This window comes from Theobroma cacao, chromosome 4 (assembly GCF_053813885.1).
Source record: "Theobroma cacao isolate CCN51 chromosome 4, ASM5381388v1, whole genome shotgun sequence".
In the NCBI taxonomy this organism is placed as follows: domain Eukaryota; kingdom Viridiplantae; phylum Streptophyta; class Magnoliopsida; order Malvales; family Malvaceae; genus Theobroma; species Theobroma cacao.
In genome coordinates, this window is record NC_142642.1 from 2,187,917 (window position 1) to 2,211,762 (window position 23,846).

At 33.9% G+C, this 23,846-nt stretch overlaps 4 protein-coding genes across 4 annotated transcripts; 3 read left to right on the plus strand and 1 right to left on the minus strand.

The window, feature by feature from the left end:
• Positions 1 to 1,439: 1,439 nt before the first annotated feature.
• LOC18600986 (ribulose-phosphate 3-epimerase, cytoplasmic isoform) lies at positions 1,440 to 3,831 on the minus strand. Its single transcript, XM_007031772.3, has 8 exons — positions 3,503 to 3,831; positions 3,389 to 3,393; positions 2,667 to 2,729; positions 2,461 to 2,567; positions 2,255 to 2,352; positions 1,978 to 2,070; positions 1,850 to 1,891; positions 1,440 to 1,718 (listed from the first exon to the last, which is right to left on the minus strand). Exons 1-8 carry the CDS (start codon positions 3,617 to 3,619, stop codon positions 1,563 to 1,565), a joined length of 681 nt encoding a protein of 226 aa, XP_007031834.1. The 5' UTR covers positions 3,620 to 3,831; the 3' UTR covers positions 1,440 to 1,562.
• Positions 3,832 to 8,950: 5,119 nt separating this feature from the next.
• On the plus strand, positions 8,951 to 12,761 carry LOC18600987 (uncharacterized protein At3g27210). The gene is made up of 3 exons (XM_007031774.3): positions 8,951 to 9,342; positions 11,437 to 11,517; positions 11,891 to 12,761. The coding sequence occupies exons 1-3, from the start codon at positions 9,165 to 9,167 to the stop codon at positions 12,358 to 12,360; spliced, it is 729 nt and encodes a 242-aa protein (XP_007031836.2). The 5' UTR covers positions 8,951 to 9,164; the 3' UTR covers positions 12,361 to 12,761.
• A 3,656-nt stretch (positions 12,762 to 16,417) lies between these two features.
• Positions 16,418 to 21,026, plus strand: MPL1 (Myzus persicae-induced lipase 1). Its single transcript, XM_007031775.3, has 9 exons — positions 16,418 to 16,948; positions 17,069 to 17,188; positions 18,758 to 18,898; positions 19,186 to 19,296; positions 19,473 to 19,616; positions 19,718 to 19,758; positions 19,878 to 19,957; positions 20,092 to 20,187; positions 20,435 to 21,026. Exons 1-9 carry the CDS (start codon positions 16,772 to 16,774, stop codon positions 20,755 to 20,757), a joined length of 1,233 nt encoding a protein of 410 aa, XP_007031837.2. The 5' UTR covers positions 16,418 to 16,771; the 3' UTR covers positions 20,758 to 21,026.
• A 612-nt stretch (positions 21,027 to 21,638) lies between these two features.
• LOC18600989 (Cupredoxin superfamily protein) lies at positions 21,639 to 22,627 on the plus strand. The gene is made up of 2 exons (XM_007031778.3): positions 21,639 to 21,974; positions 22,106 to 22,627. The coding sequence occupies exons 1-2, from the start codon at positions 21,683 to 21,685 to the stop codon at positions 22,432 to 22,434; spliced, it is 621 nt and encodes a 206-aa protein (XP_007031840.2). The 5' UTR covers positions 21,639 to 21,682; the 3' UTR covers positions 22,435 to 22,627.
• Positions 22,628 to 23,846: the final 1,219 nt, after the last annotated feature.

Here is a 23,846-nt window from a genome sequence, read left to right on the forward strand (position 1 = left end):
GAGATGAGGAAGGAGTTATATCACGATCAGAAACACATGAATTCCTATAGGCAAATGTAATATTCCTGTCGTAGCATGCCCAACTCTAAACGGGAAAATTTGAATTCAACTCTTAACGAAGATGCATTACTTAGAAATGATTTTGATGAATAGAAACGATTTAGATTTTGACACATAAAGAAAGAATAGGAAAAAGGCAAGATGATTTCTATTAGTTGAAGAGATATCCATGCAAGGAAAAGCTGGGGCATGAAAGGTAGGCTAGACATTCATAGGTCAAAATTGCCATGAAAATCCTAAGTTGACTAGCTCCACTGTTTTCAAAAGTACCAGCCATGATGTATCATCATTGCACATCCCACACTGCAGCAGGTTGTCCATGGAAGTAACTAGTTTTGGATATCAACTTGGAACAACAAAAGGAATAAATACAGAAGGTTTTCGAGAAATTCCTTTTTCCTCCATGTTCTGGCCTGGCATGCAACTTCTTCTATAGAAAGGAACTTTATTCAGGAATTCTAGCTTTTTCAATGTCGGGGGAAAAACAAAACCATTGTTTATGGAAAAGCCATGTTATCCGGAAAGTTAGTTGGTGATTGAAAAGCAGGTTCTCTCCGAAATGTGGAAGTGCTTAACAGATTCAATTACCGAAGAACTACTTTTATACAGGACCTGATTTGCATGTGAAAACACGTGAGACACTGCATATTTTAAGAAAATTAAAGTTTGGGACTTCGAAACCTGACTTAGCCCGACACATCAAAGACTCGTTTTTGCGGAGGGTAAATGGATGTCACTCACGTGCACAGGAATGGACATCTGAAGCCATCTCGTTTGTTTCAAAGCACCTGGATCCAACATCCTGATAAACGTCTAAACTAAAAGAACATTGTAGATGTAGGGTCAAATCTAACATTCAGGGTTGCAAGGGAAAGAAATGCAGGGACAGATCCAGGGATGGATTTTCTTTCTGAATCAGATTTTTTAGTCTATATCTGGGAGTTCTTTGCATGAAAGTTGGATCCCGAACTAGCAATTTATGAATAGAGCAGAAGGAAAAGATAAACCCCAAAAGCACCAATCAAGTAAGTGGCAGACATTAGCACAGAAAGCTGATCTAAAGCCATCTAAATTTATAGCTCATGCCGCCTAGAATTCCATGTTTCTTTTTTTTTTTTTTTCTTTTTGTTCTTTTCTTCTTGGTTTATTGGAATACAGAAACATGCAGGTTCCATGGATATTCCTTTAAGTGAAGCAACAAGAAAGAACAACAGTTATTACTAAATAGACATTGCAAATGATTTAAGTGACAAAATTTGTGGTAAACCTATGTCCCACAACATACAGGTTACAATTAAAAGTAGACATTATTTAAGGATTTTTTGTAGCCGGTTTTAATACATACACCTCTTTAAAGGTCACATCATGAGATGATAATCTTGCCACCAACAATTGTATCATTTTATTGAATTTCAAAACTTATCATGTGAGACCAATCTATCATACAATCAGTATATATTTGCTCATTAAAACCCATATGCTTTATCTTGCCTGTAACAATGTCAACATTTCTCCTGATTTTCCAAAACACTCTTTCGCATAAGGGATATAACTGCAGCTGGCTCAGGAGCTCCAAATACTGAACTCCCTGCAACAATGCAATTTGCCCCTGCTGAAGCAGCCATATCGATAGTTGAAGGCCCTAAACCACCATCCACCTGCAAAACAAAGCCACAAATGCTTCAATAGGCAATAATCATGAATAAGATGATCCTAAGAATGGGTACTCTCCGACAAGTAATCATGGCAAAACTTGACTGATATAGAATATTACACAGCAAGAACTTACCTCTATATCAAGTGATGGGTATTTCTTCCTTAGAACACGCACCTTCAAAAGCAAGTAAAAATGTCATTCAAAATAAAATCTAGAAACTCTGAAGTGGAATTACAAAATAGTAAGAAATAAGATGACACCTTATCCATCATTTCTGGCATGAACTTTTGTCCACCAAATCCAGGTTCTACAGTCATCACAAGAACCATTTCCACAGGATTTTCACTGTCAACCTTTTTAATATTCCCCCAACCCAAGAGGAAAAATAGGACCACATTAATCACAAAAAAAGAAACAGAAAAAGAGTGACACATAATAGTGACTGAAGAATTAGACACGACTCCATTCAATTCCAAAAACCAGCTAAAACAGAAGATACAAAAGCTGAAAAATCAGAGAAATGGGAGGAAACTATACCAGTGGATAAACCTCCTCAATTGGTGTTCCAGGCTTTAATGCCACACCAGGCCTCATGCCCTTTGACTTAATTCTTTGGATAAGTTCTTGCCAGTTGTCTGCAAAAGGTTACCTCAACATCTTTGCATAAGAAAATAAGGAATAGAAAGGTAGACAAGATGGCAGGAAGTAAAACAATAACGAAAAAGAAGACACATACAACCCACCTTTGGATATCTCAACATGAAAAGTGAAACCAGAAGCACCAGCTTTACCCATAGGTTCAACATAATCAATAGGATTAGCGACCATAAGGTGGCAATCAAGATATGCCCTGCAAAAGAAGAAGAATCCTGATGTATCTTGAGTTGTAAACATGCTAATATTAAAAAGCCAAAATAGTGCCAGCCTGCCTGGGGAAAAAGGATGTTACTTTGTGTGCTTTCTTAAACTCTCAATGACTGGAGCACCAATGGTTAAGTTCGGGACAAAGTGCCTATATGAAAAATATAACAATGACCAAGTAAGCATCTGGAAGTACCCAATAAGAGAAACAGAGCGTACTAGGCTCTTAATATATAAGGCAAAACACAGTTATTGTCTTCATCAGAACAGAAGAAATCACCACTAATAACTCTAGCAAGTTAATGACCACAACTTAAACACATGAATAACAGACATTGCACAAAAACCAATCCAATTTCAAAAGTTCATATAACAACAGGATTAGTCATTAACAGCAAGAGAGTTTATTCAATTTAAAAAATTAATATCCTTTTCCATTCCATCAACAAAGCACCACCACCCTTGAAATGTTTCTAAGCATGCTATTAACAACAAAGGATACCATGTCCCTCAATTTTCCTAATAAATAAGCATGTCCTCGGCCTAAACACAGAACTCTTATAAATTTTTCACGCCATTGATTACGATTTCTTCAAGAATGGAAATATAAGGCTTCAAAATGAACACTAAGATGGGCAGAAAGAAATTGATAACCTTCAATAGAGAGAGTTGCTCCTTTTATTAGCAAACTACAAAATATCTAAAAAAAAACTAATCACAAAAATAACAAAACAAAAGGTTGAGAACAAGGAGATAGAGAAAGAACCAAAATTCCACAGGAGAAAACTTTATCAAAGCAATGAAACATACCCATCCTGCAGAACAAAACCCAGAAACCAAAAAAAAAAATAAACAAGGTTAGAATTTTGAAAATCTGTTTCATCTCCTTAAGAATCCCCAAAAAGCAAAGCAGGGAACTTTTACCATGATATCCATGTGAAGCCAATCAGCTCCAAAGTCAAGCATGCGCTTTGCCTCTGATGCTAAGTTCGCAAAGTCCGATGAAAGCATGGATGGAGCAATTTTCGGTGTTACGCCCATCTTGGGATCCGACCCGATTTCTCTCTGGGTTACTTTTTTCCCGGGTTTGCAGTTGTTTTGTCTGCTTTATCAATGGGTGGTGGTTGAGCTTGAAGGCAGACGGACGTTCGATGCAGCTGAGGTAGGAGCCTACAGGTACAAACGGTGTCGTTTGATGGTCAAAGTTGTTGACGTTCTTACCTACCTCTGTTTACCAAACATCAGGACAACGGAGTTATGTTTCAAAGATAGGCTGTCTTAACAGATTTTTCCTTTTTTTAGAAAATTGATGGGTAATTATCTAATTATGTAATTAAATAATAGTAATATTCCATTTTAATAAATAGTCAGTATCGTTAATTTAATATCAAGTAAACCCGTAAAATTATAAAAGTGAAATATATATTAGTACCAAAAATAAGAAAAATATATATTCACTATCATTAATTAAAAGTAAAGAAGATGAACACTTGCATTAGAGCCCAAGCTAAAGCATATGGAGCTTCTTAAATAGGGGTAAGTATTAATCGATTCTAATTGAAATCGATTAAATTTTATCTCTAAAATTTAGAATCAAATCAATTAAAAAATTAATTATCAATTAAATATATTTTATATATAAACATTATTAAAATATTAGAAAATAATAAAATCAACCAAACCGATTGAATTAATCCAATACAAGTCGGTTTCGATCATTTTTAATTTTAGAATACAAGTTAATCGGTTTCAGTTATTTTTTTGTGAAAATTCACTTAATTTAATTTTTAAAATTTCAAAACCGAACCAATCGATCACATTAACTATTAAACGTTATATTTTACTCATGTCATTGGGCTTTCTTATTGTTTGGCTGGGAGGAAAATGGATTTGCAGTCTTGGGCCTAAGAAAACAGAGAGATGGATTCTGCCTAGTGTTTGCTGTAACCTATGAGATTAAGAACCAAAAACCAGATTATAAAGGTAATGAACCAAGGAAGAAAACAAAGAATATATTATTGTGTGTGGTGACTTGAGAGTTGGATTTGTTTAAATAACTAATCAAAGAATTGTAGAGAATCACTTAGACAAATATCACATGGTTTAACCTCAAAAATCAACCCAAAAAATAAAAATTACAACCGCATCGGGCCACCACGTGACTCGGCCGACGTATCTCTAATAAAATTTTTCCATTATTCATGATTCAAAGCTTGATTGATTAATATTCTAAAACCTTTCCAAAGACGTGATAATTTGATGTGAATGTGAGGCCCAAACCGCCAGACGAAGACATATTGGGGGATGGTAGGCGTGGCCATGGCCTACCCAAGGGAAAAAGGCTACAGACAAGAGAAATATATGCTTTTGGTTAATGCCATTTGATTGACAAAACTTGTCTGCTTTTTTGGCATTACTAGGCATAGGCAACTTTGGTGGGTTCCCTTATTCCACATTTTGCTTCCTTGGGGAATTTGGAATTTTCTAGCTAAAATTGGACCCTCCACAGCCCATGTGTTTTCCTAACACTTCCACCATGCAAAATGTCTCTTCTAAGCTTATAATCAACTTTGATTTAATCATCTTTTTGTTTTAAGTCTTGGGATTAGACATAACTAATTATCTTCTCGTGAGCTTACAAAAAGCAAAGAGAGAGTTGAAATCATAATTATTTCAATCTTTATTGTTCACCTCTATGCTTTAATATAGCTGGGACTTTGTCTAGAGTAGATTTTCAAGCACAAAAATATTCAAGTCCTAACTCTTGCTTAGATATGAATATATAATATTTTGTTAGATATTAAATTGTTGGAAAGATAATATTGCGATTGCAAGGTTTAGTATATATAAAAGCTTGTTAATTAAATTTTTTTAAAAATAATATTACAGTATTTGGTTTACAAAAATTTTATTGAAAATATGATGTTAATTTCAAAAATTTTCTCGAAAATATTATGTTTTCTTCTTTAAAATTTTCTATTTATTGAATTTATCCATTTTTTTTTTTACGATGAAAAAAGCTTTAACCCACCCCATACATGACACATGATCAAAAGGTCTTGTGAACCAATAATGAGAAAAGAGAAACTTGAAAAATAATCTTACAATAAGAACTATTTAATCTCAATTTGACCTTTGACCATCTTTGGAAAGACTTCAATCTTCATGATGAAAAAGGTTAGCTAACTTGAAGGGGTAAAAAGATAATAAAACCTTAGTCAAATTCCTAGGCTAAAAGCATTTTCACATGAAAAGAACAATTGGACCGTTTGATAACCCAAGAGTCATAATTAGTAGGTAAATTTGAAAAAGTGGGTAGCCACAATTTGTGGATAAGATGATAAGGTGAACCTTGATATTTATGGGTTATGATATCAAATAATTCATCATATTAAATTCAATAATGTTTTTTGCTCGTGTGCATACGCGAACACGTATATGCAAAACAAATTAAAAAATGATTAAATTAAAAATAATAAAGATAAATACACCGTCCTTTTAATCACTATCGTTGAAAATGACATTTGATTATATATAATTTGTTAGAAATTTTTAATACTGATTTCTAGTTCTTGTATTTAGTTTGCATGCATAGTTACATACGGTCATTGGCCATTTTTATTGAATTTTTGTTCTCTTGAGGTGGCTGGATGATATGAAACAATGGGGTTTATGACAATGATATTGAAGATTGCTTGGGATGGTTCATTTTCTTCTGGTTTATTCTTGCTATTTCTTTCGATATTCAATGGTATGAGTTGGAATTCTTTGAAGAGAAGGGCTAAAGCATCAATCATATGAAAAAGAGAGGTTCTTTTCAAGAAGGACAAGCAAACAAACTTGAGACTGTTGGTGGCTATGTAACATAAATGCAGATTTTTCACTAATTTTCTTTGCATAAGCAGCCAAAATCTGGGAGATTAATTGTATTTTTCCCACTTAGATAATATGGACATGACTGATCAGCTACACGTCCATGGAGTTAAGAAGAAGAGTATAAATTTTTGTGAAAAAGATACAAACCAAACCATTTCATACAAGAAAAAATCTCTCAACTTTATGTCAAAGGCCCCAGCAGTCCCAGCTTTCAGTTTGTTTTCTCTACCAAAAACCCCTAAAATAATTCAGTTAACCACCAAATTTTGCACTGAAAAACTCCATCTGCTGTCTGTGATCTCTCCATGGATACCAAAATTTTCCATTATTTTCGATGAAACATGGGGATTAGCAAGCAATCCCACTTCTGTTGGATTTCTTTCAAACCAAGAATTAAGGTGTAATCTTCATCTGCAACTGTACTTTTCCCTGTCCCACTGAAGAAATTGATTGCCAATCAACCTTGTACCATGACACAAGGTCTCTTAAGGACCTTTTTATGTGTATTTATTTTAGTTTTGATTTTTTTTTTCCTACTGATCATAACTCTGGAAAGTTTACTCAGCCTTTTTAATTTTCTTTTCAAGTTCAATCATTCTACTTTGCACCAAATGATTTTCTCATACATAATTTTCAACTTTTCCTCCCCATTGAGAGGCATGATTTAGATAATTCAAGGGGCTATATCATGTTATGACTTTATGAGTATACGTAGGGCAGTCTGAGAGCTAAGCCCTCACATCTTAGCTTAGCTTTTGCATGAACTTGGTAGGGTAGATTTTATGAAATGTATCTTAGTTTATGTTTAAGTAATTAATATTTTAACTGTATTACCATTTGCTAATAACTAATTAATTTCTAAATACACTGGTTTGATTTGGTCATTCAAAATTTAGAAAGAACCCCATTTTCCAACTTTATTTAGTTGATTCCAAAATTGATTTAGTGGAGCTCAGCTAGTAATAATTTTCAAGTTATTTTACTCTCTTAATCTTCTACTGGAATATATTCCATCAAAATACTTCGTCGAAATTTCTTTTAATAGAGAAAAAAAAATCTTTCAAAACTTTTGTGCGATAATTCTTACATTTAAATGACGTATTTATGAGGCCAATACAACATCAACTGTATATAAAGACTTTTACCAAACTCAAACCTAAATCCAACAAAAAACATCAATGCAAATATTCTTGCTAGCTGGCCTAAGGCATATCACATAAATTTTGAATCCCAATATTTTATTTTTATATAATCTTCTTCTTTGTCATGCACAAGAAACAGTCATAAATTAGCATTTTTGAAAGTAGAAAAAAGTGTTGAGATTCAAAGCAATGTATGTTATTGACCAGAAATAACTTTGAAACTTGTTTAATGTGCAACACATGTATAAGCTAAGAATTATTGTTTTAATATTTATAATTTTCACATTTATATTGTTTATTTAAATAATATTTATGGGTTTTTTTTTTTTAAGTTTAGGCAAGGTCAAAGAGTTTTGATTGGGGGAATCTTAGCCAAGGTAGGAACCAAATATGTGTGTTTTTATTGAACAACACATTTTCCATTAGTGAAAGGCAAAGTTGGGAAAGAAACAATGATTAAACATATGATTTGAGAGAGATGAACTGTCCATGCTTTGTTTAGATTATACTTTGAGCATTTCATTCTATGCCTAGCTGTGAAATTCTAAGCTTGGGAATTTGCATTAAAAATCAATAAAAGAACCAACAAAATGAAGATCCCAAGTAACTTAGCAGACACATTTTAAAATTTGGGGATTCAATAATTAGGATATATGGAAAGGCCCGAAAATTAAGGTGATTTGGTGACCTAAGACCTTCTGATTCAATGAAATTGGTCTAAACATTAACAATCACCCAACCTTTCTTCTTCCTTCAACCCATACCTTCCATTATTTAATCATAATAAATAGAGTGGACCTAGACCTGGACTTCTTTCAATCTTCCACCTTTAACAACTGAATTTGAATTTAATTTGTTACATTTGTATATTGAATTGTTAATTATAGTCATTATTAAAAATAATTTTTTAACTTAATTACTAAGTAAATTCTAATAAATAATTCCGGATTCCAACCCTGATGATATCTTAATAATGTTAATCTCGAATGAATGAAATCAAATAATTTCATCTTAATTTAAGATTAAGGCAATCTATCAATTTTAAAATTTTTAATTAAAAAATTAAAATACAAGAAAAATCAGGATAAAAAAGCATAAAAAAGTATGAAAAGGCAGCTTTTTACACAATTCACAAGAATCACATTAAGTCAAAGAACTTAATGTGGGTTCCACAAAATTACCAAAATGGTAAAAAATCCTGTGAAAGGGGACCACTTGACATTATTTATTTATTTATTTATGTAAGAAAAAGAAGTATTGAAAAAAAAAACCTGCAAAAAAGAGACTTCATGCAGTGCTTGCTATGCTAACTTCCCTTTCAATTCAAGGCCAAACTCTCTCTCTCTCTCTCTCTCTCTCTCAAAGGAGGCATTTTCCACTCCTTCAATATAACGCCAAAAAACGTTCTCTTTCTCTCTCCCATTCTCTCTTTCACTTCTGCTTTTTGGGTTGCAGAGGCCATTGAGGACAAGGAAGAAAGTTTCATTTTTTTTGCTCTGTGAGTGGCTGATGTTTTGGTTCTAAAGCGTTGGAGATAAAGAAAAAGAAAAAATAGGAGAGAGAGAGAGATGGGTTCTTGTGTGTCAGTGCATAAGAGCTCTCAAGAGTCAGCCATGAAACTTGGGCTTTCTTTTGGGTCTAAAACAGACAAGTTGATCATTCCACCTTCACCTGTTAAAGAGAAACCTGCTGCCAATTGTGACTTCGCTCTCAAAGTTCAATCTCCCTCTACTTTGAAAGATTTAGGTAATTGGACTTCTTTTTGGTTTTCTTTGTGTTGTTTTGGGGAAAAAAAACAAAGAAACTTGTTAGAGTTAGTTTTCTTGGTTATGAGGGAAAGGCAATATCTTTGATTTTCTTTTTACTTGTTTTCACTTTTTATCTTCAGTGGAGTGTAAAGTTCTCATCCTTTTTCGTTTCTCTGTTTCTGTGTTTTTTGATGATGATTTATTTTGATGATGTGAGATCTGAAATTGGTTTGGGGTTTGTCAAAGTTGTTATTTTTTTACTACTAACATGTTGATCTTGATATCAAGCAGTCTATGGTTTTTTTTTTTAGAAAAAAATAATTTTCTTTTTGTTTTGATGAATGATGGTGTTCCCAATTATTGATTTTTATGGTTATTTTTGCATGTCTGCTGTGAATAATATGCCTAATAAAATTGGTTTTGCCTCTGTTGATTGTGAGCTAGAATAGACATGATGTTTTTTTCTTTTTCTTTTTTAAAAATCTGGTTTTTCTCCATGTTATGGTTTCTTAGCTCACTCCAGTATGGCCTTTTTGGGGTCATTTTAGAGCATTTTCTGTGTTATTTTAGTGCAAGCTCTTCTATCATAGCCTAAATTTACGATTTCCTTCTCTTTATTGATGATCCAGACTCTTTCTTTGGCTTCCCCTTTCCCCTCCTTGTTACTAGCTTCAATTAGTTTATTTTGGATAAGAGTTCAGTTTTCTGTTTTTGGAAAAAGAAATTGTTTTGTTGTTAACAGAACACTGTTTAATTAGATGGCTACTACAACATGCCATTTTCCCTCTCTTCCAATTGAAGATGGAGAATTCTAACAGAAAAGTAGGTTTTCTTTTGTTTTCACATTCTCTTGCTAGAAAAGTCATTCGCTATTTGGAACTGCAAGGCGTATAGGAAAATTGTTAGTTTACACTATTGCTAATCTTGAAATTTACTTCAAGATGAGATGAAGCTAAATTTTCCTAAATCTGGCAGTATTGGAGTTGAAATTCTTAACTTGGCCAATAGGATGGATCATAATTCAGGCTGATTGGATGCCCTTGTTTAATGCCTTACCGTATGATGTGGAATATTATGTCATAAAAACATGTTAGCAATCAACAATCTTCTTCCTGTATTTATCCTAAATGGTTGTTTTGAGAATTTGTCTGATTTTGGAAGTATGCATCATTGTGGTGGCCCTTTTTTTTTATCTCCACATTTAGAGCAGTACATCCTGTGGTAGATTTATCAGCCCTTGATGGAAAGCTGGTTGATGGATGGACCACTCTTAAATGTAAGGCAGCGCAAACGGTTTTATGCAAGTTGGTTTATGAATATTACTGTAATTAATTCGACATTAAGATGGATATTGAATTCCCATGGAAGTCAAATTGTGGATTCTGTTGTTGTCCTAGCTACTTCTAGAATTTATGTTCAATGCAATAGACTTGGCTATTAAACTTAGGACTGCTAGTAGTGATGATATGTCTATAGAATATCAAAGAGATGACATCCTCATCAACTCTGAATCACTTTTCTGTGGGTGTCTGGTTGTTTGGTACATCACATACCTGTCACTGTTGGTTTAGCTCATCTTGACAGGGAGAATCTAAACTTTGCTGCTTTGATGATTCTGAGCAATAGGTCGATACTTAGTATCTCCTTTTATTTTTGGGGTGGAGGTGGGTGTGTTGGTAAATTGCACTAAAAGCTCCAACAAAATTGACATTTGGTTATGTTGTGGGGTAGGACTACTGTAGAAATGTACCATCTCAACATCAAATTGAGATCATATTGAACACTTGGATGCAGCGGTTTCTGAAAATTGTGTTTTGACTTGACTGCTTCTCCATAGTTGTTAGATCTTTGCTATTTTGTGATCAAAATTCAAAACCTCCTGAAATTTTCTCAAGTAACACATATCATTGTATAATAATCTTCAATATCAAGTTGGTATGGTTCCTAATTAATTTGAAGATATGAACTCTATGGTAAGTATGTCAATATAGCTCAACTTATACATTAACTTCCTTCTTTTGCTAATACGTTAACTTCCTTCTTTTTGGCTATCTGAATACCTTAAGCTAAAATTGTATTTTGTTTGGTGCAGGTAGTAAAGATGAGACTTTTTTTGATTCCCGAGCCTGGCTAGATTCAGATTGTGAGGACGATTTCTTCAGTGTCAATGGTGGTAAGAATATTAAAACCGTTTGAATCAATGTGTCTAGCAAGCTTATATAATTGCCATATATGTTGATATTTTTTTCTGGTGTTTCCTACAGTACTCATAGTTTTTCATCTTTTGAATAAATTTTATTTTTTATAATTGCAATTTTCGTGGGTAAAGTTTCATGATTAAAATTAGGTTGTTAACTTGTCATAGTTTTGACAATGTTGCATTGAATGTTTTATGAGTAAAGATTCAACACCTCTGTTAGTCCTGCTGTAATATGACTGTGATATCTGATTGTCATTTTTCTACGTTTATTTGACCAAGCATTCTCTAGGATTGTTTTTTTCTTGTCTATGGTTATCCCATCAAAATGTTGTACATTTGTGTGCAGATTTTACTCCATCTCGTGGCAATACCCCTGTTCATCATAGCTTCGCCATGGGGACACCTCAAGTTAAGAAGGGCACTGAGGAAGGATCTCCTGGGTCAGTCTCTGAAACATCCCCAACAGGAAAGAAAAAGAAGCTGGTTGAACTATTCCGTGAGAGCATTAGAGAAGACCAAGATGTTAATGAGCTAAATACCCCAAGGAACCAGGATCTTGCTAATGGAAAGATAGAAGCCAAACCAACTATACAAGACCTACTACCACCAAAATCTGCAGATGGTACCCCCTATGTCTCTGGAGCTAACTCCCTGTGCACTAGTGAAAGGACTGCTAATGGAGATAACCCCATTTTTAAGGAGAAGCCATTTAAGTCTGTGCAGTGCTGCCTTCCAAGCTTGGTTTCATGCAAGAGTTTTAGTGAGAGGAAGAAGAAGATGAGCCCTGCAATAGTTGTACATGTTACCCACCCGTAGGTTGATGAAGCCCGGATCATAACTCCCAGAGATCATGTCCTCAAGAAAACTTCAAATTTTTGTCAGATTTCACGAAGCCTTGGGGTCATGGTTACATACATATGGGATTTCTGGATTCCAGGCCATGTAAAAAGCAGCCCAGTAAATGTTTGATGCAGAACTCCTATTAGGATTTTACCATCTCAATCAACCTGAAGGTAAAAAATTTTCTTTTCAACAAGAAGTCAATACATAACAGGTGTTCTGTAATAAAAACCAGAAGAATCAAAGGAAAATCGTAAATGGCCCTTGTAATGAATATTATATATATATATATATATATATTAAGCAACTGAGGTGTTATGTGCAGTTCTTTCTGTAATTGATGCTGTTTAAATCTTAGTTGAGCTTTGCATTTTCAGCTGGAGCAACGGTAACTGCTGATATGATATATAATAGCTTACCAGGTTTTTAAGACCATTCTGTGTCATCTGGTGTGATGTTGAGATATATGCATTTACTTGAAGAAGTGGTCAAATTCTTTGGCAGTATAACCTGCTAATTTAATGGAGACAAGGAGTAATAACGTGCAGGCAGACCCTGTTTTGAAGCCGACTTCGTTAGGCCCAAAGGGAAATACGTAAAATGTCAAACCTACAGTGATAAGAGCCCATCCTGGCATCATCTCCAATGCAACAAAACCGAAAAGGCAGAATATCTTGATCAGGTTTAAGCATGGTTGGAGGATGGTGATCCACCCCTGGCCGGCTGATGAATACCGGACCGACCCTCAGAAATATGCTTTTTGCAGCTTTAAACTTTTCCATGTTAGAGAGGCATGGCCAATGGAACGACAATGACTGAATCTAAAACTTTTAATAAAAAGTTACTTACATCTTCAAGAAAGAATTTAGCAGTAGCATAGAATACTCGTGAAAGTTAGTTAAGATACATAAAACTAATAAAAATGAAGAAAAGAAAAAGATATAGCACTAGAAAAGATTAGAAAAAGGGAAAGCAACTGACAGATTTCCTTGTAGAGATAACAAAACTCCATGTGAATTTCTTTTTCTCAAAGATTGATGCATGTAGTTCACATTAAAATGATGATAAAAGAAATCACACATTTGTTAAATTATAGATATCTCGTTTATATAAATATAACAAGATCTTCTTCACTTATTGTCAATTGATTTTAAATTAAAAGCTTGTTTCAAAATTTAACATAATATTAAACTAATGCTAAAACAAATCTAATGTATGCTAAATTAAATATATCTTGAATATATAAATAAAACAAAAATTTCCCAATTTATTATCAATTGATTTTAAATTAAATATATTTTTAACAAATTTAATAATTTACAAGGGAGCCCTGGAACCTCCCATAAATTTGAATCAGTCTGGAAGATACAGAATTCCACCCACTGACATTATTATCCCAAAACAGCTTGGAAAAAGGAACCTTACTGCAGCACTACTTTGGAACAATCATTGCTCCCCGAACTGAAATAGAATCCAACAATGGTGGCGAAATTGTGAAAGGTACAAATCATAGTGAAAGCCCATCTCGATAGGATTGATGCGTGTGGGCTCCCACTTATCCACATGCTACATATCTTTGCAGTTATTCTCCCTGCATTGCTTTTGCTGTTTTTTATATGGTTTTAGCAGGGGTGATCCTTTTTCCAATCTGATTGAAGTTCCTTTCACATTGGTGCATGTTTGTAAAGTAAAAAACAAATGTTTGCTTCATGGGTTACTTAGAATTTTGGAAAATTTCGGCATTGAAAAAAATTTTAATTATAGAGAAATCGATGTTTACAATTACACATACATCTGAATATTTGATTCATTGATTAGTGTATGATCTTATATTTAAATGGTAGGGTTAGAATCCATTTTTTTTTCCAATTCAAAAAAAAAAAAAAGAAACTACTTACAATCTCACATGGGAGACAAAATCAACATGCAATTGGTTTCAAATTGTCAGAGGTTTTTGTGATATGATGGAACATTTTTTAAGATTTTAAGCGCAAGCTCCTTTATCAACAATAAACATATAATTGAATTCATATATAATTTCGAATTGAATAATTCAGAATTTGATTATGAGAAATGAAGGTGAAAGGAAAAATATATCTTAACTTCATTTTTTGAGAAGTTGGCTTGACAAGTCCAAAGTTAATTCCATAATGAACTTGTTAACAGGTAAAGATTAACTAAGAAAAAAGGGTTATACCTATCTCACCAATTTCATGCATGAAATTGACCTCAATAGGTTTATAGAATTCGATTGTAACCCTGAAAGATTTTAAGGCTCTGCACTTAAGCCCCTAAAAGGAGAAAAGACAGAATCTTTAGAGAATGTTTTGTAGTCCAGCAAATGAAGATTAGTTTAGTTCTAAGAGAATCTGACCTATAATGATTGATTAGGCCAGCTAGAGGAGTAATGTATATTTTCTTCCTATTTCTTCAAGTGGTTCTATTGTTTAGTTCTCAGAAAGAGATACGAAGCAAGTGGTCTTAAAATAGGACCACCCCAAGAATCAGAGAGGAAAAGTATGAGTTTTTGGTGGAACATGAAACCCTTTCTTCATCTTCTATGCCTTTTTCAGGAAAAGATACCAGATTTAAATAGTTTTAGCTAAGTGCTAAGGTCACTAAGAAAGTGTCACTAGAAAATTCCAAGTCACCGAAAGAAAGCAAAATAATAATACAAAACGTATTGGACCATTAAAATTTCCAAAATTGTTAAAAAAAAAGATCTTATTAGAAAGGAATCAGCCAAGAAAACCTTTTCAAAAAAGAATTTACCTACACAAAATCAAGCCTCTTCTCTTCTCTATATAAGAAGGCCTCGTTTCTTCATCAAGGTAGAGTTGAAATCACTTCCGAGAAAGTATACAACATGTTAGAACATAGAATTGAAAAATAATAAAATATCAAGAAATTACTTTTAGGCATGTATTTATACCACTTTTTTTTAAAATTTCATTCGTTCTCACTTGTAGTGTACAATATAGTTACAGTAATAAATCTTGAGAATACAATGAAACTCAATGATTAATTGCGTTTACATAAAAAAAAAATCAATCCATATAGCACTTGTATGACAACATTATCAAACTCTTATAAAGTTTTTCTGAAACAAAACATTATAAAAACAATTTAAGAAGAATTTAAAGAAGGTGGAGAGAATGACTGTAAATTATTTCTGTTGGTTCATATATAGAAAACTTAGACATAGATACCTCTTTGTATAAACACAACCTTTTGAACAAACATAATTAATTATTTGAACAAACATAACTATTTGGACAAACTTAACTCTTTAAGCAAATATAATTATTTGAATAATTATAATTATTTGAACAAATATAATTATTTGAACAAATATAATTGTTTAAAAGATTTTTTTTTCATTTTTTCACCATTATTAGTGAAAATGTCCAAGACAAAATTCTCTGAACCTTTAGTTCATCTATATAAATTTCTTCACCCTCCTTCTTGCCTCCAAAAATACTGTACTATATTGTTTGAGTGATTGTAAAATAAGTGTGTTACTTTGATTGTGCTTCTAGAGTACCAAAAACATACAAAAAAAAAATTTGGTTTAACTATTATAATTTTGTATTTCCAACCTTTTGTTCATCTGATCATCTTCAACTTACATGTCTTTAACTTTTGCGTACATGATATGCCATGGACCGATCTTGGTATGAATGCCAATTATGTGTTAGGATTATATCGATTTTGTAGAAATAAAGACTAAATTAAAGAAAAAGTAAAATTTACGGAAAATATTGAATTGGTAAGCACATCTTCCGTGCAAATATTTCGTACGTGTAGCACCGTCAACTAATCCAAAACCTTTTAGACCGTTGCCCCGAATGTAGGTCAAACCTCCATTTGGATTTGCCTGATCAATTCTCGTCCCTGTAAGGTGGAACCTGACAGGAGCCAACACATGTCCCAATGGGGGATCCCACGTTTTCCTTTTTTGTTGTTTATGCAAAGTGTTTCAGCTTATAAATAGGCTTCCCAGCAGAGGAAGTACTCCAAGAGTTCACAGAGTATCTAAGCCAGCTCTCCCTGCTCTTCCATACCGTAAAAACTGCAGTTCAGTACTTTCAGGATTAGCCAGTGACAAAGTTTCAACGATGCTTCATGGATCAGGATATCCAGTTTGTTGATGATAAGAAGCAATAGGAAAAGCTGCATCTTGGGTCCCACTTTCCATTCCCTTCTCACTGGAAAAATCGTGAAAGACCCCCCACTTTGGACCAAGAAATCTCAGCAGATCGACAGTTCAGCCAAAACAAGAAAGAAAGAGCAATTGTAATCGTTTTCCCACCTGCTCGTGTCTCTTCTTTCTTTTTCTTTATATATAGCCATTGGTTTTAGTAGCCTTCCATATCATTCAACGATTATGGCTCCTCCTGGCTTGTTGAGCTTATGTGTGCTCATCTTGGTGGTCATGCCTCATAGGGCATATGGCTCGGGCCGTGGTCCGTTTGGCCGAAAGAATGGTGCTGCCACTACAGCAGACAGTGGAATATGCGCTACCTCGGTGACCATCTACGGTTACAAATGCGAGGAACATGAAGTAAGAGCATCAAACAAATTAGTACAAGGAAAATGTGTTTGGTACAGAATTTTGGTGTTATTAATAAGCTGGATTTGACAGAAAAGTATGCTAACGAAACTGCTTTATTTGCGTTTTCAGGTGACAACCCAAGATGGCTTTATCCTTAACATGCAAAGAATTCCGGAAGGACGTGTGGGTGGGAATAGTACTGGTGGAAACAAGAAGCAGCCAGTATTGATCCAACATGGCGTCCTTGTGGTGAGTGCCTAAATATCTTTCGAAAAATCTTGACAATTCAATTTTGACCATCCAATATTTTGCCTGCCATATTCACCTGAGTGCAATTCTGTCAAACTCTACGCATAATAATTTATATTTAATAAGCTTGCTTGATTTTGATGCATGATTCAGTAGGAAATATAATACCGAATTAACTGTTGAAATGCACCGTACTAAGATCTTAGTCTTCTTTAATTTACAACTTTCCGATAAATGAAATCGTTAATAAATTGTTTATACTAAGAAAGAAGATGTAAGCTTACCTTTTTATAGTGAGGGTGTGAACTTGGACTCAATGTTTTGACAAATTTTATGACCGAAAGGTACAGTCATTCCGCGTCAGTGCCATAGCATTCGTACTATTTAAGTTAAAACAACTTTCATCATTCCACTCAACGAAATATTTGTCTGAGTAGGAAATGTGTGCCGTGCACTCAATTTGTCCAAGGACCATCCTTTATTTAAAGGCAAACTTTTGCAAGGGAATTGCTATGAAGTTGAGCACTTGAAAGGCCGTAACAAAAGGGGTTTTCAGGAGAAAAGAGAAGGCTTGGTTTACGCACCAAAAATGTCTACCTTTCATTAGGCTAATATGCACCATGTGGGGCATAAAGAGGCTGGTGAAAAAGTGGCATTAGCTTTCATTCAATTTGAGAATGTTTTTTGACTCTTAACATTTAGTTAATTTGTTTTATGGCATTGCCTTCTTAACCTTAATTTGCATTCTCTCAACTCTCAAATTGATGGTGAATGTTCTTCACAAATCCTTGTAAAGATCTTGCAGATGTGAGAGCTTAAAGCAACGGTTTCTTCTTAAAAGCAAGTGATGATATATATATTAGTGTCACACAAGCATCGTTAAAAAGAGGAATTGCGTGTATAATTTTGTTAAGCACCAGGTTTATTTTTGTAGTTTTCCGATTGAAAAATAAGAAAAAAAGAACTCCTATTTACAAAAGAAGAAAAAAGTAATGTTACCTGAAGGATTTAATCATGAGAACAGCTTATTTTCTTCCATGACGCAAAGTTTGTCATGTACTTCATTTCCTTCTTTCTTCTTTTTTGACCCTTTCCTTTGCATTTGCTTTGAATGCAAGTTAAACTGCGGATGGACCACACCATGGAAAAATGCATGATTGTTGCTTGTTTATACCAAGTATATGCTAATGTCTTACATTGGGATTGTGATCTTCATGCTTGGGCCAACTTTCATTTTTGATTAAATTTGTCCTTGTTATTGTTCACGAGGCTGAAAGAGATGGGCTCAAGAATCCTGATGGGTACACAAAATCATGCACCGTTGCAGGCTCAAGTCCAACCAACACCCAGAATTGAACATCTCTATCTAGTTCCTTGTCTCAAAGCACACATGCAAATCATGCACGTCTCCTGTTTCTCTGAACCTTGGTGGCCAAATATAAAAAATTATCGGGGCTGCATTTTCCGTCTGTTTATGTGCCAGAGATAGCCTCAAAATATAGCTGCCTCCTGCCATGATCAAGATGTTCGGTTAATTTACAATGCATTTTTTCTTGTTTTTTGGTTCAGGATGGAATGACATGGCTTCTGAACTCACCAGAGCAAAATCTACCAATGATTTTGGCTGATAATGGGTTTGATGTATGGATTGCTAACTCTAGAGGGACAAGATTCAGCAGAAAGCACGTTTCACTCGACCCTAGCCAGCCGGTTAGTTTTCTTCTTTCTCTTCCTAATTTTCATGCCGATGTAGTTTGATCCGTATTCTTTGAAAACTATGGTTAAAACTAACGGTAGAAAAACAAATTATTTCACACTCCACCCTCTAGAAATTTGAATATGAACTTGTGGGTTATGCATGAACAGTTATACATGATTCCCTTAATTGTGACAATTAATTTCGAGTTTAAGGAGACAATCAGTTCTTTCTGGGAATTGGATGTTAGTCATGCATCATCACGTGATTAACAGATTGTTAAAAACTGAAAATATGGCAGGATTTCTGGAATTGGTCATGGGATGAACTGGTGACTTATGATCTGCCAGCTGTTTTTGACTTCGTGTTCAACCAGACAGGGCAGAAGATTCATTACATTGGCCATTCCCAGGTGAGATCCCATTTAACAAACAAATTAATCTTCTTCTGGAGTCAGGAATTCAAACTTATATTCTCATTCAGTTCATTTTGATTCATTGGTCCGACTCTGACTTTCCCAAATGATCATTTGGGTTGACAAAATGTTAAAAACCTTAATCAAAGTGATGTTTCCATTCTGGTTTACAGGGAACTCTGATAGGTTTGGCATCCTTCTCCGAGGGCCATCAGGCGGGCAAGCTGAAATCCGCAGTCTTTTTGAGCCCAATTGCATACTTAAGCCACATGACTACTGCACTTGGTGTGGTTGCTGCCAAAGCCTTTGTTGGTGAGGTCTGTGAGGAACATTTTTCTTCAGCATCAATAGCAAGTAAATTCCAAAATCTTAACAGAAATATTAATCGCTAAAAGGGATTTATTGGTTTTGGCAACAGATAACTACATTGCTTGGAATAGCAGAATTCAATCCGAAAGGGTGAACAATCAAGATCTTAAAACTCTTTCTATATTCTAGCTATACTGTTGTTATGTTTAAGGGATGGACTTCCCCACTAGAAAATGTTTCATATAATGATTTTTCCTTACCCTTAACAGAAAGGAGGTAACTGTCTTTCTCAACTCTTTGTGCAATTATCCTGGAGTTGACTGCTATGATCTATTGAATGCACTTACTGGTACGAGATACATTCTGAAGTTCTTAGCCTCCTTATGCTGACAATTACGTACAATTTTCACTATCTGACTGCAATTAATGCATAGATTTAATCCTTTAGAAGATACTGATTTCATTTTGTTATTGTAATTCAAGGTAATAATTGCTGTCTCAATTTATCCACGGCCAACATTTTCTTAAAGAATGAGCCTCAATCCACAGCAACCAAAAACATGGTGCACTTTGCTCAAAGTAAGTCCGTGAAACCAAACTCTTCTTATAGAGGTTTTACAATTACTAGTTCTGCCTTTTATTTCCCTCCACCTTTTCTTCTATCACTTCCTCGTGATTTATTCTGTGTTTATGAAAAAATTGAAGGAAGAATGACTAGTCTTACAAATTATCATAAATGAGGAAAATGATTTATGGTGGTGTCTTATTCACATGTAATTTGTGATATGACTAACAATAGAGGCTTCTAAAAAACAAAATATTACAGCTGTTAGAGATGGGGTTCTTGCCAAGTACAACTATGGCAGACCAGACTACAATGTGATGCACTACGGAGAAGACACACCACCACTTTACAATATCTCCAACATTCCTCATGACCTTCCTATCTTCATGAGCTATGGAGGCCTAGATGCTCTCTCTGATGTCCAAGATGTTCAGCTATTGCTTGACCATCTGAAGTTCCATGATGTTGGCAAGCTCACCGTTCAGTACATCAAAAATTATGCTCATGCGGATTTCATTATGGGAATTAGCGCCAAGGATATTGTGTATAATCAAGTTGTTCAGTTCTTTAAAAATCATCAATGATCCCTCAAAGAAGTTTCAGTTTTTTGTTTTTGAGAGATAGGACTTCTAGGCTTTTACTCTTTGCTCAATAATAAATCATTTCAAACATCAGAGTTCTGTTCATAGCCAGCTGATTGAAATTATTTGCACAACCATCCTGGGTAACAATCCGTTTGGTAAACCTGACAAAGCAGTTTCTGTATTATATTCTGATGATCATTTCTACTTCTATTAGAAATATGCCATTATAAATGGCAACCTGATCTGTCTGGACTATTTGGTTGGTAGTATGACGAAAAATAAGAAACCACAGATGCTTTTATAGACATACTTTCCATGTCAACTTGTTTGCACTGTTATACAAGTTTCAGACCAATCAGAAATAAAACTTAAAAAAAAAAAAAAAATTCCTGAACTACTGTGAAAAATCATGAAGTAAAGTATGATGTGACAACTTTATAAGAGTACATTTGGATGCAGAAGACAGGATTAAAGATTAAGGTAGCTCTATGTCTTTATTTGCTTTAAAGAACAAGTAATCAATAAAAGGACTACCCTACTATGACCCAGTCATTTTTAATTTTTCAACCAAAAAGTTGTTTATATCAGCTATATTAATGAATGATATTCCAATAACTGACCTTATGAGGTAATGATCACAAACAGGTTTTTCAGCTTCCTTTACTTGTGTGTCTGCCCCTTTGTTAAGCTGATATCTCTGTATATAAAATTTGTGCTTCCAGGAAAGCCCCTAACTGAAAATGATCACCACATGATACCTTTGTTTAAACGCCAAGTTTGTGTGACCTCTAACCAACTAGAATTTGCTTTGCAGGCAATCCAAAAAACCCAAAACGCTTAACAAATTCCAACAACATTGCCCCTTCTTTTGTTTTAGAATTACAGGCATCCCAACCCAGCATTCATTCATGAATGAACCAGTACAATGAGGAAGCATATAAATTCTGATAGAGACTGTCAACAACACTTACGGCTTTTCTTTATATATATTGACAAAGCACGAATAGCAACATTCCAACGAGGCCAAGAGGGCAGTGAAGAAATGAGATCAATGGAGGGTAACTCCAGAATTTTCTTTCTACTCTTTCTGCTAGCCCTGATAGCAAAACAGGCCTCCGCAGCTCAGCACGTGGTTGGAGGTAGCCAAGGTTGGGATGAATCTGTGGACCTTAACTCGTGGGCTTCAGGCCAAACTTTCAAGGTTGGAGACCAGCTTGGTATGTTTCCTTCCCTCTTAAGTCAATCAGTTTAAATCCTGTTATCTGCAATTTTTTAAGGTTCAAATTCCCTGCAAATCACATTTCATTGCATGAAGGTTGCCCTGAAACTTTTGATTTTGCCCAAACAGTTTTCAAGTACTCTTCAGGGCTACACAGCGTAGTTGAGCTTGGAAGCGAGACTGCCTACAAGAACTGCGACCTGGGAACAGCATTGGACTCCAAAAACACTGGCGATGACGTTGTGAAATTGAGCAAGGTTGGCACTCGTTATTTTGCTTGTGGAACATTAGGCCATTGTGACCAGGGCATGAAGATGAAAATCACAACAGTTGCCAGCAATGCACCTTCTACTCCTGCTTCAGCGTCAACAACCTCCGGGGCTTCTGCTGTTCAATCTTTTGCCACCTTTCTTCTGCTTGCTGCATTATCAGGAATCAGTTTGCTTTATCTGCTTTAAAAAGTTTAAGCTTGGGCTAATTTTACAACCATGGAGTAATCATTTTGTTTGGGACTTTAAATTATAGTCAGTATTGAATATGTTTTTGTAAGTTCTACTCATATATATATCATCATGGCCATAATTGAGAGGATTGAATAAATTGACCAGGGCTCCAGGACCAGGACGCATAACCTGGCAGGATTTTGTCCAAGTATATTCCAAATCAGGAGTTTCCAAAATGAATTAAACATGAAGATGTTACTATTTCCATAGAAAATGTTCTGAAATTGTTGTGAAAATCTCTGGCACTTCATAAACATTAATTATGTCATAAATATTGATTTCATAAGTCGGCACCTGATGGCAGAAACAGTCTGATTAGAGGATAGGAATCAGGTTGCTAAAGTACGGCAGGCGGCAGCCACCTAAAAACAATAAAATAATTTATCCAAATTTAACAAATTGAGAAAGACATAATACTCAAATAATTTTTTAAATTATTCAAAAAAATTTTAAATAAATTTTTTATTATATTTAATTAAATTTTTATATTTCTATTTTAGATTAAATAAATTTTTATAATTAATAATTATTTATTTATCATTAATCAAAATATTTTTTATTATTTATATTCACGTAAAATTAACATGACATTAGTATGAAAGGTAAAAAATGTTATATATTATGTTATCATGTCAAATTAAGATGTCATGTCATAATAAATTATAATATATCAATATATAACATTATTATCAATTATGATATAATATCATACCACGTTAGTGCAACACAGTATAAAATGATAAATAATATTTTAACAAAATAAATAATTAATCATAAAAGTTTATTTTACTCAAAATAAAAATTTAATTACTTATTTAACTCAAAATAAAAATACAAATATTTGATTAAATGCAATAAACGTATAACGACTTATTTAATTTTCTTAAATAATTTACGTACTTTTTTTGGATATTATACCATCGATAAATTATCAAGCACATGTGAAACCCAAATTAAAAAAAAAAAGGTTAAAAAATTTTCGTATGAAATATATCGAAATGATGATAAAAAAATCTCAATATATTAAATTAAGGATATTTTGAGTAAATATACTAATAGTCTCTTCACTTATTGTCCTTAAAATTTTAATATAGTATCAAAACTGATTCTATTTGTTGATCTCCTTATAAATAATGAACTAGTAATAAAAAAAAAATCTTATATCAGTTAAATCAGAAATATTTTAAATATATAAATATAACAAATACTCATTTTGGAGAAACATGTTTAGGATAAAAATGGACTTACTAGTCAAATGTTTGATGTCACATTAATCATGCATCCCAAGAATTTTTGATCCTTGGTTAATCCAAATTGCTAGCATGTGATTTGTTTTTGGTTTTGCCCTCATTGAATCCCAATCAAAT